At 42.3% G+C, this 15441-nt stretch overlaps 1 protein-coding gene across 2 annotated transcripts in view; it reads left to right on the top strand.

Moving 5' to 3' along the window:
- Positions 1 to 15441, top strand: part of adgb (androglobin) — a 219591-nt gene that overhangs the window by 128220 nt on the left and 75930 nt on the right. For both annotated transcript variants that reach the window (XM_072265653.1, XM_072265651.1), the window contains exons 23-25: positions 1094 to 1261; positions 6443 to 6581; positions 9231 to 9347. In XM_072265653.1, the coding sequence (XP_072121754.1) occupies positions 1094 to 1261; positions 6443 to 6581; positions 9231 to 9347 (424 nt within the window). The remainder of the gene's footprint in view (positions 1 to 1093; positions 1262 to 6442; positions 6582 to 9230; positions 9348 to 15441) is intronic.

Here is a 15441-nt window from a genome sequence, read left to right as displayed (position 1 = left end):
CCTGATTTATTATAACTCATTTACTCATATCATGCTGAGCCCTTGCACAGCATTTTAGCTGGTTCGTTTCCTGCCACTTTTGTCTGATATCACTGATCTGCTTCTAATTCTTCATATTCATACGACAGGAACTTAGATTTGTTACCGTAGCGTTGTAGGGTTTCTATCAATGGATTAACATAGATACAGCACAGTACAGACCCCTCAGCCCACAATGTGGATTATTTAATACTAACAGAGTATGACTTGTTTGTGGAAATCAACACATCACACATGATCTTCTATCCATTCAAAGTGAACTTTGTGGCTTGAATTTATATCCTCAAGTTAAGATGGTGCATTAAACTGCACTTTGTGGTACTTGTACCTATATACTAGATGTGTTCTGAAATTAAATCTAACCTCAGTGTAAAAATGCACTCAGTGGCCACTTTATTAGGTGCACTTATGCACCTGCTCATTAATGCTAATATCAAGTCAGCCAATTATGTGGCAGCCATTCAATATATAAAAGCATGCAGACATGGTCAAGAGATTCAGTTGTGGTTCGGGTCAAACATCAGAATAGGGAAGAAAAGATGTATAAGTGACCTTGACTGTGGAATAATTGTGGGTGCCAGGATAGCATGTTTTGAGTATCTCAGAAACTGCTGATCTCCTGGGATTCTCATGCACAACAGACTTTTTCTAAGGATACGAAATCAAAAAATATCCAGTGAACCCAGAAGTTCTGTGGGCGAAAATGCCACGTGAATGAGAGAGGTCAGAGGAGAATGGGCAGACTGGTTCAAGCTGTCAAGAAGGTGTCAGTAACTCAACCATGCATAACAACAGTGGTGTGCAGAAGAACATCTCCGAATGCACAACATGTTGAAGACATTGAAGTGGATGGGTTATAGCAGCAGAAGTCTATGCCAGGTTCATGAGGTGTACCTAATAAAGTGACTACTGATTGTATTTGGATTCATTATCATTGGTTTCTGTGAATATATTTTGGGAGTGCATAAATGTGTATTTTGGTCATAGAATCTATTCTAAGCCTATGAGATAATGCAGCAGAAACTTAACTCTCTTGATTTGTGTTAATCAACAGGAGAGTCGGCAATTTACACAACAGGCCGTCATCATCATGAAAGCCATAGAAAGATTGCTCAGTAGTTTTAGTGATGAGCACGAACTTCATAAAGCTTCAATGGAACTGGAGTTTGCACATTTTCCTGTCCAATTTCACAATAGAAAAATGGCTGAGAAGCAAATTGAGGTGAATTGATTGACTATTAATAAATGTCTCCCAAAAAGTTGATTGTAAGGCTAAGTCTCTGAGATCTTCAACTACCATTCTATTTGTTTTTATTATTGTTCTAAGCCTTGTACATAAGGACATTAAGACATGATGAATGGCATCATGAGTAAGACGTTCATTCACCTGTTCCCATTCCATCATTCAGCAAGATCAATATTGATCTTATAACTCTCTGCCACTTTCATGGACTAACCCCATTTCACTTGATCCTTGAACATTCAAAAGCATATCGTATTGGAGCGTAAAATCAGAAGTCAACCACATAGCTCCTCAAATCTGTCATTCAGTTCAATCATCATCAAGATGTACATCAACTCCATTTGTTTGCCATTGTTCCATATCTCTGAACAGCCTTAAGAATTGTTTTTTTTTTTGATTTCCAATTGACTTTGTCATCATAGTTCACTGGGGATAACAAATTTCAAATAATAGGCAATTTTTGTATAAAATTGAATAATGTTAATTTTTAAATTATGCTTTCTTCACAACAGCCCTCCAGAAGAACTGACAGTTGTTAGCATGTTGAGGGAAGGTGTTATCCACATGGACCCCTTGATTGGGAATTTCTTGATGCTACTGCAGTTAATCCAATATAGCTGATAAGGCCAATATGGGATCTGAACACTCTATTATGGATGGAGCAAGTTCATGGGATGAAGTCCTTCTACCATTTACACTGGGCTTCCGTCTGCTCTGAACAAATAAGGTTCTCAATACCACACTGAATGGTCCTTCTCCATTTGGCTAGTCATGAGTGAGGCATTCCGATGAATTGGTTGGGGGGGTGATGTTAGTTTTGTTCAAGGTGGCTTATAACCTCTCCTCATGATAGGCCTTGGTATAAAGTAACTTCTTTGGGCATCTGTTAACAAATACATGAGCTAAATGTTCTGCCCATGGGAGCAGACTGGCTGTAGTTAAGTGTTGATTATGTTATTGTTGGCATGAAAGAGAAATGTGATATGTTTACTTATTCTGCAAATGGACTTGAATGATATTGTGGTTACAGTGTTCGTGGTAACTTTCCAATGCTTTGTGGTGCTAACTATAGATGGTACATTTCTCAGAAGCATGCTGCAGTCAAGGATCACGCCAGCCTGGTAACCAATGAGTGTTGTGCTAGCTTTGAGGTTTTGATCTTCACCCACTCTTTTCATCAGAATGCCAAAGGCTATGTTGCACCCTGAAGATGATAGTGAATTTTATTCCTTCATTGAGAGTTGGCTCCTCAGACTTGGGAAGCTGTCCACATTTTTTGTGTCTGGTTGTGGACCTCTGGGATTGGAGAGCATTAATAGATGGATAGGGGCTGATGCTGGGAGATGACCTTTGTTTTGCAGACACTAGAGATAGGGCTCATCCTCTCATATGTTTCAGTAAACAAGTAGACAGTGATATGGTGTTCAGGTTTCAAATGAGTACATGCAGTATCCATATAATGCTCTATGACTGAAGTTGGGACGACCGTAATTCTGGAGTTGTGGTGGGATAGTTTGAGTACTTCCTTATTTGTTATGTAGAGTAACTCCATGCCAGAAGGAAGCTTGTTGGAGTTGAGGTAAGAAAGATTTCAAAGCATATTGGTGAGATGACATAGCCTTACTTGACATCAGTGGGCAAAGTGATTGATTCAGTTTTGGATCTAATGCTTAAGATCACTTGTTAAATCTGATGAAAGATGAAAACAAATTACTTGAGATTTGGAAAGCGTGATCTGTAACCCCCTTAAGTGGGTAAGTCATAATCTTTACTGAGGTTGAGAAAAGCCTTATATGTTTAGAATCATAGTCATAAAGCACAACTGCACAGAAACAGGCCCTTCAGCCCATTGAGTCAATGCCAGACTATTATGCTGTCTAGTCCCATCTACCAGCATCTGGACCATAGCCCTAAATACCCCTCCTGTCTATATACTTTGAGGGGAATGGCCTTAGGGGTACCCTAAACTGGCTGCCTATCCCCTTTCCCCCTCCTATTGGTCATCCAGTTGATACAGGAAAATCACTTAAGTGATAGGCTCATGAGATCATGGATTTGCGCCTTGGAAAGTTTCCAGGGCACAGGCCTGGGCAAGGTTGTATGGAAGGCCAGCAGTTGCCTGTGCTGCAAGTCTCCCTTCTCCACGCCACCGATGTTGTCCAAGGGAAGGGCATTAGGACCCATACAGCTTGGCAGCGGTGTTGTCGCAGAGCAATGTGTGGTTAAGTGCCTTGCTCAAGGACACAACACGCTGCCTCAGCCAAGGCTCAAACTAGCGACCTTCAGATCACTAGACGAACACCTTAACTAGTTGGCCACGCGGTCATCCGGTTACATGTACCCTATACCTTAGGTGTAACTACCTCCCTGTATCACCTTTCAATCAACCCCTCAAACTCCCAAATGATCCTGCATTTGTTGCTGCTGCTTCCTGCATTCCTCCTGGAGTAGGTGACCCCAGTAAAGGTCGTGTCCATTGTGTCTCCAAATGGATGGGAAGGACTTGCAATTTTGTAAGCAGCACTTTGGCCATGGGAGGAGATAGAAGAGGAGGATCCTGATGATGACTTACCTGTGGCAAACACCAGAGGGACTTCTCTGTAAATATCAGAATTTATAATCATGCATTATGGTGCACAAAAGGCTGGTTTAGTCATTTGCTACTATAACAAAAGTGAATAATGTCTGAGATGCAAAGAGCCAGGGGACTGAAATCCAACATTGAATTGAATTGAATTGACTTTATTACTTACATCCTTCATATACATGAGGAGTAAAAATCTTTACGTTGCATCTCTGTCTAAAAGCGCAATGTGCAATTTATAGTAATTTATAATAAATAGTATGTACAACAGGATAGTCAATATAACATAGAAATACAGTTGTGTCAGCATGAGTTCATCAGTCTGATGGCCTAGTGGAAGAAGCTGTCCCAGAGCCTGTTGGTCCTGGCTTTTATGCTGCGGTACCATTTCCCGGATGGTAGCAGCTGGGAGAGTTTGTGGTTGGGGTGGCTTGGGTCCCCAATGATCCTTCGGGCCTTTTTACACACCTGTCTTTGTAAATGTCCTGAATAGAGGGAAGTTCACACCTACAGATGTGCTGGTCTGTCCGCACCGCTCTCTGCATGGTCCTGCGATTGAGGGAAGTACAGTTTCCATAACCAGGCAGTGATGCAGCCAGTCAGGATGCTCTCAATTGTGTCCCTGTAGAAAGTTCTTAGGATTTGGGGGACCAGACCAAATTTCTTCAACCGTCTGAGGTGAGAGAGGCGCTGTTGTGCCTTTTTCACCACACAGCCGGTATGTACAGACTACATGAGGTCCTCAGTCATGTTTATGCCGAGGGAACTTAAAGCTGTTCACCCACTCAACCCCAGATCCATTGATGTCAATAAGGGCTAGTCTGTCTCCATTCTTCTTGTAGTCCACAACCAGCACCTTTGCTTTTGCGACATTGAGGGAGAGGTTGTTTTCTTGACTCCACTGTGTCAAGGTGATGACTTCTTCTCTGCAGGCTGCCTCATTATTATTTGAGATTAGGGCAATCAGTGTAGTGTTGTCAGCAAATTTAATCAGCAGATTGGAGCTGTGGGTGGCAACACAGTCATGGGTATACAGAGATGGACAGGGCCTTGGAAGACTGATCAGAGCCTGAGTGTTTTAGAGTGCTTGAGTTGATGTATCAGGACCTGTCAGATTGGTTGACAGTGGGGAGTGATCATTAGGTGATCAGATAGTGAGTAATAAAGTAAAGGGGACTTGAATCCTATACCCAGAGCTGGGGCAGAACCTGCTGAGGACTCCCACTCCTTTAAACTACATTGCCTGGAGACATTAGCTGTACTAAAACCTGGTTGTTCCAGAAGTTCTTAATGACAGATATACCTTAGAAGAATAGTCTAATTTTCCAGGTAGTGTGTTTTACTGGGACAAATTCATTCCACATATCTCCGATGTAGAAATCACATCATTGGTACATGCAATATTTGTGACCTGCAATGCTCAGTTCATCACAACCTTGCCACTTCCTTTCATCTAGTCCATCTTCCTGGTGCATTGCTTTAGAAAGGCTAAAATTCCTGCCATGGCTGCCTGCCATCCTTGCCATTTCATTTCCTTTCTTCTGCGGAGAGCTACGAGAGCTTGAACAGCTGGATGACTAGACTCTAGAACAGCTTCTTCCCCGGTGTTATCAAACTTTTAAACCAGTCACCTCTTTGACATTCCCTTCCTGGCAGTGCTGCCACATTATTGGACTATTAATTCTACATTTCTCAGTTATTCCATTATTGACACTTTAACACTACTTTTTGCACGACTTCAAATTGCACCACTACCTTCGCACCATACTACTCTTTTGCACTCTTCACTATATTTATTGTTGTATTTATTGTTAGCATGTGTACTGCTTATTTGTGTTAAATTCACATGGCCAAGGAAATTCATTGTCTCTGGACAGCCATATTTACAAAGTGGGGTCATGCAACTCAAAAATGATTACAATCATATTCCATTCCCACAATATCTGACTTTCATTGATGTGGGAATAAGGTACATGCTACAGTGCTCATTAAAAGCATTCACCCCCTTGAAAGTTTTCAATGTTGTTTTACCACATTGTGAATTTAATTTGACTTTTTTGACACTGATCAACAAATAAAACTCTTTTGTGTCAGTCTGAAAACAGAACACTACAAAGTGATCTAAATTGATTACAAATATAAAACACAAAGTAATTGATTGCATAAGTATTCACCCCCTTCAAGTCAGTATTTAGTAGATGCATGATCCCACTTTGTAAATATGGCTGTCCAGCTACAGGGTAACTTAATATCATATACACCAGCATGCAATGAATTTCCTTGGTGGTGTGAATTTAACATAAATAAGCAGTATACATGTTAATAATAAATACAACAATAAATATAATGAAGAGTGCAAAAGAGTAGGTAGTGTGGTACAAAGGTAGCGGTGGAGTCTGAAGTCGTGCAAAAGTAGATGCAACTTTGGCAGCAATTACAGCCTTGAGCCTAATAACCCTGTCAATATTTAGACATGAAGCAAGATATCAATGAATTAACACTACACAATTCATTTTGAATAAGAGTATCTATTTTGGTGCCTGTCCTCATTACAAATTTGCTATTTTTTCTGGTAGGCCTTCAATGATGCATTTTACGTCACCCTACAGCAGGCTATGAGTGCTTCTCTCAGTCTTGTGGAGGAGATTGCTTTTAGAGCCCTCTTGCTTGATTTTTCACCAAAAGAAATGCTGAGAAAAAGGAAATCTCATACAGGTAAGTGAATAAATTGAGGTTGACATGTGGCCTCAGCTGTTGGAGAGATTATGGCTTTCCAATCTGCATTGATGCAAATTGAAGAAAATCTACTTTTGGTACTCTGTTTAAATACACAGAGTCATTGGCAAAATGAAAAACTGACAGTGTCCAACATTTTGAGGTACCTCCACCCAATTCAAATCTTGAGACTATTTTGACATTTTGCTCAGCAGAAGATGCTGAATATCTGATTTCAATAATGCAGCCATTGTACTAACACTAAAATGCTCAATATTATATAAGCAATGTTCCTATGTACAACAGGCTTCTCATCAAAATTTCGGCATGAAACATAATGTTTGCAAGTCTTCCATAAAAGGTATTGATAATATTGTAACTGGATTTGTTCAACAACATTCCCAGATTAGGTGTACATTGGCTGAAGAGTCAGTTTCACAGACAAGTGCAGGTATTAGCAATCTTCCTCTAGTGTAGAGGAAACCTCTTCCCATATGATTCTTTTTCTCCAAATATCTCAAGGATCAAATTAAACAATTCATGCTCCCTTTATTAATTTTAGTTGGAACAGCCAAATTCCCTTCAAGGAACCATGTGCTTGAAAGGTGCAAACCTTTAAACACATGGGCATTGAGTGTTTACATCAAAAGAATTGTTAAATTACAAGAAAGCTGTTTATCATATAATTGGGACAAGAATTCCCATTAAATCTGTCTTGCAGTTATGTTCTGTGCAGTTTATCATGGTCTGAAATGGCCAGAGTACGATGACGCCATGAATTGGTAAAATTGATTTATTTACACTTCAGTGCAAGCCTGTATGCTTGTTTTACTGGTCATAACCTGTGTCATCCAATCAGAAAATATTCCAATGTTGATGCAAATTTTATCTTAACTTAAAAACATAGGACTTAGGCACACATTAATTTTAAAAACGTTCGGTGACTCAGATTACCATTAGCCCTGGTGCTGAGTGTGCCAGAAAGAGATAGTGGATTAAAAAGATTTGCAACTATGCAGGGAGGGTCCTTTGCGACCTCAGAACACTTTCAGATACTTCTGTGGATTTTGGCTTCCCAAAAGGCAATATATTGATAATGTAAAAATGTATTTCTCTTTATCAAAGAGCAGTCTGATAATTTAGAAAGAGTGGAGTGGAGTGGAGTATTGATGACTCAGACTACAATGTCATCAGTGTCCACGTAGAGACTGAAGCTGCATTTAATCCATTATACTGCCAAGGAGCAGCATATGAATGAGACAAAAGTGCCAAAGATAAATCTCTCTGCAATGCCAGAGATAAGAATTTGTGAGTATAGAAAGAGGAGTTTTTGGAGGTGATTCTCCAGCAACATCAGGAAACCAGCGAAGTATGATCCCAAACACTAGAGATTCTGCAGATGCTGGAAATCCAGAGCAACAAACACAAAATTCTGGAAGAACTCAGCAAATCAGGCAACATTTATGGAGATGAATTAACAGTCAATATCTCGGGCCGAGACCCTGAGTAAGGACTGGGAAGGAAGGGAGAAGAAGACAGAGTAAGAAACTAAGGAGAGGGGAAGGAGTATAAGTTGGCACATGATAAATGAAGCCAGATGAGGGGGAGGGTGGATGGATGAAGTGAGAAACCAGGAGGAGACTGGTGGAAAAGGTAAAGGGATGAAGAAGAAGGAATCTTAATAGGGGAGGAGAGTGGACCATGGGAGAAAGGGAAGGAGGAGGGGCACCAGAGGGATATGATGTGCAGGTGTGAAGAAAGGAAGGGGTAAGAGGTGAACCAGAATAGGGAACTGAAAAAGAGAGAAGAGGGAGGGAGGAGAAATTACTAAAAGCTAGAGGAATCAATATTCATTCCTTCAGGTTGGATGTCACTCAGACAAACGATGAGGTGTTGCTCCTGCAACCTAAGAGTTGACTCATTGTAGCAATATGTCAAAGTGGGAATGGAAAGTATAATTTAAATGAGTGGCCACCAGTAAATCTTGACTATTGTGGCAGACAGTGCAAAGGTGCTCAATGAAGCTGTTTGGCCCCATACATTTGGATAATGGAGCTATTGGGAGAGGTTTATGTTCAATTTCAGTGACTGGCAAGGTCATGGATGCATCTAACTCTTCTGCCAGGATTCATCCAGGTACAGCTCCTACTTTACTTACCTAGTATTTTCTAGCTTTCAATGCCAATGCTATTACTCAATACCAGTGTTGCAAACTGGGCTGAAACAAATTGCAGCCATTTATTATTGAGCTTAACTGACTTTATTACCTCATCGGCCAAAATTAAACATAGAAGTAACTCAGCTGTGTTGTCACTTTTTGTTTGCAGTAATGGTCCACTGATAAGTAGGATTTGGAGTTCTGTGCACGTTTCCCACACATCCTCTTTTGACCTATATAGAAATCTTATACTTACTTGGCTGCAACCTCCTGATGTGAGCATTATAAATCTTGGTGCCTAAAGGTTTTCAAAATGACTTCGTTTGTGAAAGCTATGTACTGAAGCTAATGATACTGTTACAAGAGACAGTGAAGTTTGATGACAGCTGTGATGATGTTTTAAAAAAATTAGGCATTTTGCTATGTTCTGTTTATAGAATAGAACTGTAATGTATCATTAATTTCATGTTTTAATAATACTATTTTCAAAGTGCCTGAAAAGTGGCAGAACAGGATCCCAACTAAAGAAGAAGAAAGAGCAATTATTAAACTCCAAGCTTGGTGGAGAAGTAAAAGTGTTCAATTTATTTTCAAGGCCAGAACAGTAGGTAAGAAATTAAGTGATGGATGAATTTAAGTTCTGCTTCAGAGATCAAGTATCTCTGCGCAATATATAATTTTGTGGAAAAACATTAAGTTGATTTTAATTCCATCACATAATATGGGATTCATCCAGCTAATATGGTCTGATGTCCTCTACCCCTATCTCTTGCCCGAGTATAGACTAGGCAGGTCAACCAGATCAGGCTGCATCTGTAGCTCTGTAGGACACAGGGTGCTTCTACTCAATGATAAAAAGCATGCATTCTGATCTACTGAGTCCTTTTGGCATTTTCTGCTTTTCTTTTTGATTTCCAGCAGCTGTAGATTTTTCCATTTTTACTTACAGAACAGTAAAATGCATTTTGACTTGTCTCAGTTTGCAGCACCTTAGCTCAATTAGGATCTTAAAACAAGCATCTAAACTTCAAAGAAACTTCCTTCTGAGAATGTGAGCAGTATTTATTGCCCATCTTTATTTGTAATGTGTGTTATGCATCAACCATCAACCTTAAAGATATAGGAACATGACAATAGAAAATAGGAGCAGGACTAAGTCATTCGACAATGCTTTATCATTCAGTATGATTGTACCTCAGGCCTCATTTCCTCATCTGTGCCAGTTCCCCATCATCCTCAATTGCCAGACTTTTCAAAAGTTTATCCAGCCTCCATGACCCTCTGAGTTAAGAAATTGCAGAGATTCACCACTCTCTGCGAGAAGAAGTTGAAGTTTTAAATGACCACCCTGATCATATAACTATGTCCCATCAAGTAAGATTCTCATCCATTGGAAACATTTGATATTTCTTCTGTGTGATCCCAAGGATCTTATAAGTTTTAATAAGATCACCCTCATTTTTCTGAACTCCAAAGAACATAAAGCTAATTCCTTAGCTGCTCTTGATAGGATAACTGACTCTTCCCAGGTATTACCTTGGTCTGCCTCCGAAGTATATCCATTCATGTGCTGGACTCCAGGTGTGGCTTCAGCAGTCCCCTTTACAATGGTAATAATATTTTCCTTTTTCCAAGTTCCAGCCCTCTTACAGTAAAAGTCAATAAGCTGTTTGCCTTTCGTACAAATTACTGCACCTATTTGCTAACTTTTTCTGATTCTTGTACAAGAACACTTAAATCCTTATGTAATTCATTTACCTGTGATTTTTTTTTCAATTCCACTCCTTCCAAAAGGTCACTTCTTCCAAATCTGCAGATAACATAAATGTTGGAAATATCCTTAACTGTGAGGAGGATATTAATTGACTTCCAGGAGGATCCAAGCAAACTAATAGAAAGAGCACAAACACGAGGAAATCTGCAGATGCTGGAATTTCAAGCAACACGCAGAAAAGTTGCTGGTGAATGCAGCAGGCCAGGCAGCATCTCTGGGAAGAGGTACAGTCGACTGCTTTCGGGCTGAGACCCTTCATCAGGACTAACTGAAAGAAGAGCTAGTAAGAGATTTGAAAGTGGGAGGGGGAGGGGGAGATCCGAAGTGATAGGAGAAGACAGGAGGGGGAGGGATGGAGCCAAGAGCTGGACAGTTGATTGGCAAAAAGGATATGAGAGGATCATGAGACAGGAGGCCTAGGGAGAAAGAAAAGGGGGAGGGGGGGAAAACCCAGAGGATGGGCAAGAGGTATAGTGAGAGGGACAGAGGGAGAAAAAGGAGAGAGAGTAAAAGAATGTGTGCATATAAATAAATAAATAATGGATGAGGTACGTGGGGCATTAGTGTAAGTTAGAGAAGTCAATGTTCATGCCATCAGGTTGGAGGCTACCCAGGCGGAATATAAGGTGTTGTTCCTCCAACCTGAGTGTGGCTTCATCTTGACAGTAGAGGAGGCCGTGGATAGACATATCAGAATGGGAATGGGATGTGGAATTAAAATGTGTGGCCACTGGGACATCCTGCTTTCTCTGGCGGACAGAGCATAGGTGTTCAGCGAAATGATCTCCCAGTCTGCGTCAGGTCTCGCCAATATATAGAAGGCCACATCGGGAGCACCAGACGCAGTATATCACCCCAGCCGATTCATAGGTGAAGTGTTGCCTCACCTGGAAGGACTGTCTGGGGCCCTGAATGTTAGTGAGGGAGGAAATGTAAGGGCATGTGTAGCACTTGTTCCGCATACAAGGATAAGTGCCAGGAGGGAGATCGGTGGGGAGGGATGGGGGGGACGAATGGACAAGGGAGTCGCGTAGGGAGTGATCCCTGCAGAAAGCGGGGGGGGGAGGGAAAGATGTGCTTCGTGGTGGGATCCCATTGGAGGTGGCGAAAGTTACGGAGAATTATATGTTGGACCTGGACGCTGGTAGGGTGGTAGGTGAGGACAAGGGGAACCCTATTCCTAGTGGGGTGGTGGAAGGATGAAGTGAGAGCAGATGTGTATGAAATGGGGGAAATGCGTTTGAGAGCAGAGTAGATAGTGGAGGAAGGGAAGCCCCTTTCTTTCAAAAAGGAGGCCATCTCCCTCGTCCTGGAATGAAAAGCCTCATCCTGAGAGTAGATGCGGCGGAGACGGAGGAATTGCGAGAAGGAGATGGCATTTTTGCAAGAGACAGAGTTGGCTGGGGTGATATACTGCGTCCGTTGCTCCCGATGTGGCCTTCTGAATATTGGCAAGACCCGATGCAGACTGGAAGATCATTTCGCTGAACACCTACGCTCTGTCCGCCAGAGAAAGTAGGATCTCCCAGTGGCCACACATTTTAATTCCACATCCCATTCCCATTCTGATATGTCTATCCACGGCCTTCTCTACTGTAAAGATGAAGCCACACTTAGGTTGGAGGAACAACACCTTATATTCCGTCTGGGTAGCCTCCAACCTGATGGCATGAACATTGACTTCTCTAACTTCCGCTAATGCCCCACCTCCCCCTCGTACCCCATCCATTATTTATTTATATACACACGTTCTTTTTCTCTCTGTCCTTTTTCTCCTTCTGTCCCCCTCGCTATACCTCTTGCCCATACTTTGGTTCCCCCCCTCCCCCTTTTCTTTCTCCCGAGGCCTCCTGTCCCATGATCCTCTCATATCCCTTTTGCCAATCACCTGTCCAGCTCTTGGCTCCATCCCTCCCCCTCCTGTCTTCTCCTATCATTTCTGATCTCCCCCTCCCCCTCCAACTTTCAAATCTCTTACTAGCTCTTCTTTCAGTTAGTCCTGACGAAGGGTCTCGGCCTGAAACGTCGACTGTACCTCTTCCTAGAGATGCTGCCTGGCCTGCTGTGTTCACCAGCAACTTTTCTGTGTGTTTAGTGGAAAGAGCAAATGACTTTTGGGAGTAGTAGTGGAGCAGATTTAATTGTAATGTTCAGAAAGGAGCAGGGTAATTGTCTAAAAGGAAAGAATTTATAGGATTATGGGTGAGCTCAGAGAATTGGAATAAATGGATTGCTGTTACATTGAGCTAGTGGGTAGCCTGTATCCATGCATAACCATTATGCCAAACTTTGATGAAAGGCAACAGTGAAAAATGCAAAGTTTTACATATTGACAAGAAGAATGAGGTGAGACAACATAAAATTAGTAAACACAGAATAACTTGCAGATGCTGTGGTCAAAGCAACAGCATCCGGTGCTCCCGGTGCGGCATCCTCTACATCAGTGAAACCCGACGCAGATTGGGGGACCGCTACATCTAGCACCTCCGCTCCTTCCGCCAAAACAGACAGGATCTCCCGGTAGCCACCCACTTCAACTCTGCTTCCCACTCCCATTCAGATATGTCCATACATGGCCTCCTCTACTGCCATGATGAGGCTAAACTCAGGTTGGAGGAGCAACACCTCATATACCGTCTAGGTAGTCTCCAGCCCCTTGGTATGAACATAGAATTCTCCAACTTCCGGTAATTCCCTCCCCCTCCCTTCCCCTATCCCTATGTCACTCTGCCCCCTCCCCCAGCTGCCTATCACCTCCTTCATGGTTCCACCTCCTTCTACTACCTATTGTGCTTTCCCCTATTCCTTCTTCACCTTTCCTGCCTATCACCTCCCTGCCTCCCCTCTCCCACCCCTTTATCTTTCCCCTTACTGGTTTTTCACCAGGAACCTACCAGCCTTCTCCTTCCCACCCTCCCCCCACCTTCTTTATAGGGCCTCTGCCCCTTCCCCCTACAGTCCTGACGAAGGGTTCCGGCCCGAAACTTTGACTGATCTTTTCCACAGATGCTGCCCGACCTGCTGAGTTCCTCCAGTGTGTTGTGGGTGAAACATAAAATTAGAATGCTGAATTCTAAAGGAGCACTGGGACAAAGGGATCTAAGGTACTCTACACAGTATATGATGAGTAATAGGAAGGTTGATAAATTCTTGAAGAAAATAGGGCCCCAGTTTTGTAAAGATTCTTCATAGCTTCCTTGCTCTTGTACCCATGCCCCTATTTGTTGAATGACTGAGCAGACTGAAGCTTGTCCTTGTTTAGTATGTTAGTGCAGCAATACTTCAGTATGGCACTGAGGTATCAGCATAGATTCTACACAAGATATAGGAGCAGGAGTAGGCCATCCGGCCCATCGAGCCTGCCCCGCCATTCAATAAGATCATGGCTGATCTGTCCATAAACTCAGCTCCATCTACCTGCCTTTTCCCCATAACCCTTAATTCCCTTACTATGTAAAAACCTATCTAACTGTTTCTTAAATATATTTAGTGAAGAAGCCTCAACTGCTTCCCTGGGCAGAGAATTCCACAGATTCGCCACTCTCTGGGAAAAACAGTTTCTCCTTATCTCCGTCCTAAATCTTCTCCCCTGAATCTTGAGGCAATGTCCCCTAGTTCTACCTTTCTTACTTCTATCTTATCTATCCCTTTCAAAATTTTATATGTTTCTATAAGATTCCCTCTCATTCTTCTGAACTCCAGAGAGTATAGCCCCAGTCGACTCAGTCACTCCTCATAGGTTAACCCCTTCATCCCTGGAATCAACCTGGTGAACCTCCTCTGCACTCCGTCCAAAGCCAATATATCCTTCCTTAAGTATGGAGACCAGAACTGCACACAGTTCTCCAGGTGCGGCCTCACCAGTACCCTGTATAGTTGCAGCATGACCTCCCTGCTCTTGAATTCAATCCCTCTAGTAATGAAGGCCACCATTCCATTTGTCTTCTTAATAGCCTGTTGTACCTGCAAGCCAACCTTTTGCGATTCATGCACAAGCACTCCCAAGTCCCTCTGCACAACAGCATGCTGCAATCTTTCACCATTTAAATAATAATCTGCTTTTCTACTATTCCTTCAAAAGTGGATGATCTCACATTTACCAAAGTTGTATTCCATCTGCCAGACCTTGGCCCACTCATTTAACCTATCTATATCCCTCTGCAGACTCTCCACATCCTCTGTCAATTTGCTTTTCCACTTAGTTTAGTGTCATCAGCAAATTTTGCTACGCTGCACTCAGTCCCCTCTTCCAAATCATCGATGTAAATGGTAAACAGCTGCTGGCCCAGCACCGACCCCTGCGGCACCCCACTCACCACTGACTGCCAACTGGAGAAACACTTATTTCTAGTATTGGTAGATCTCAAGCTGAACCTGAACCTGAACCCATATCTAAAATGCTGGAGGAACTCAGCAGGCCAGGCAGCATCTACAGGAAAGAGTACAGTTGACATTTCGGGCTGAGACCCTTCATCAGGACTAGGGTCTTGGCCTGAAACATTGAATGTAGTCTCTTCCATCGCTGCTTCCAGGCCTGCTGAGTTCCTCTTGCATTTTGTGTGTGTTGCTTGGATTTCCAGCATCTGCAGATTTAGATTATGAAGACACGTAGTCCTCTTTTATTGTCATTTAGTAATGCATGCATTAAGAAATGAAACATTATTTCCTCTGGTGTGATATCACAAAACACAGGACAGACCAAGACTGAAAAAACTAACAAAACCACATAATTATAATATATAGTTACAAACAGTGCAACAATGCCATAACTTGATGAAGAAGTCCATGAGCACAGTAAAGTTCAAAGTTTCTCAAATGACCCACATCTCACGCAGATGGGAGAAGGAAGAAAAACTCTCCCTGCCATGCCGACCACAATCTGACTCTGAGTCATCCGAAAACTTCGAGCTCTGATCAGCTCTCGGACA

This window comes from Mobula birostris, chromosome 8 (genome assembly GCF_030028105.1).
Source record: "Mobula birostris isolate sMobBir1 chromosome 8, sMobBir1.hap1, whole genome shotgun sequence".
NCBI classification, from domain to species: domain Eukaryota; kingdom Metazoa; phylum Chordata; class Chondrichthyes; order Myliobatiformes; family Myliobatidae; genus Mobula; species Mobula birostris.
The sequence above is the reverse complement of the archived record's forward strand: the minus strand, read 5'-3'. Positions and strand labels throughout refer to the sequence as shown.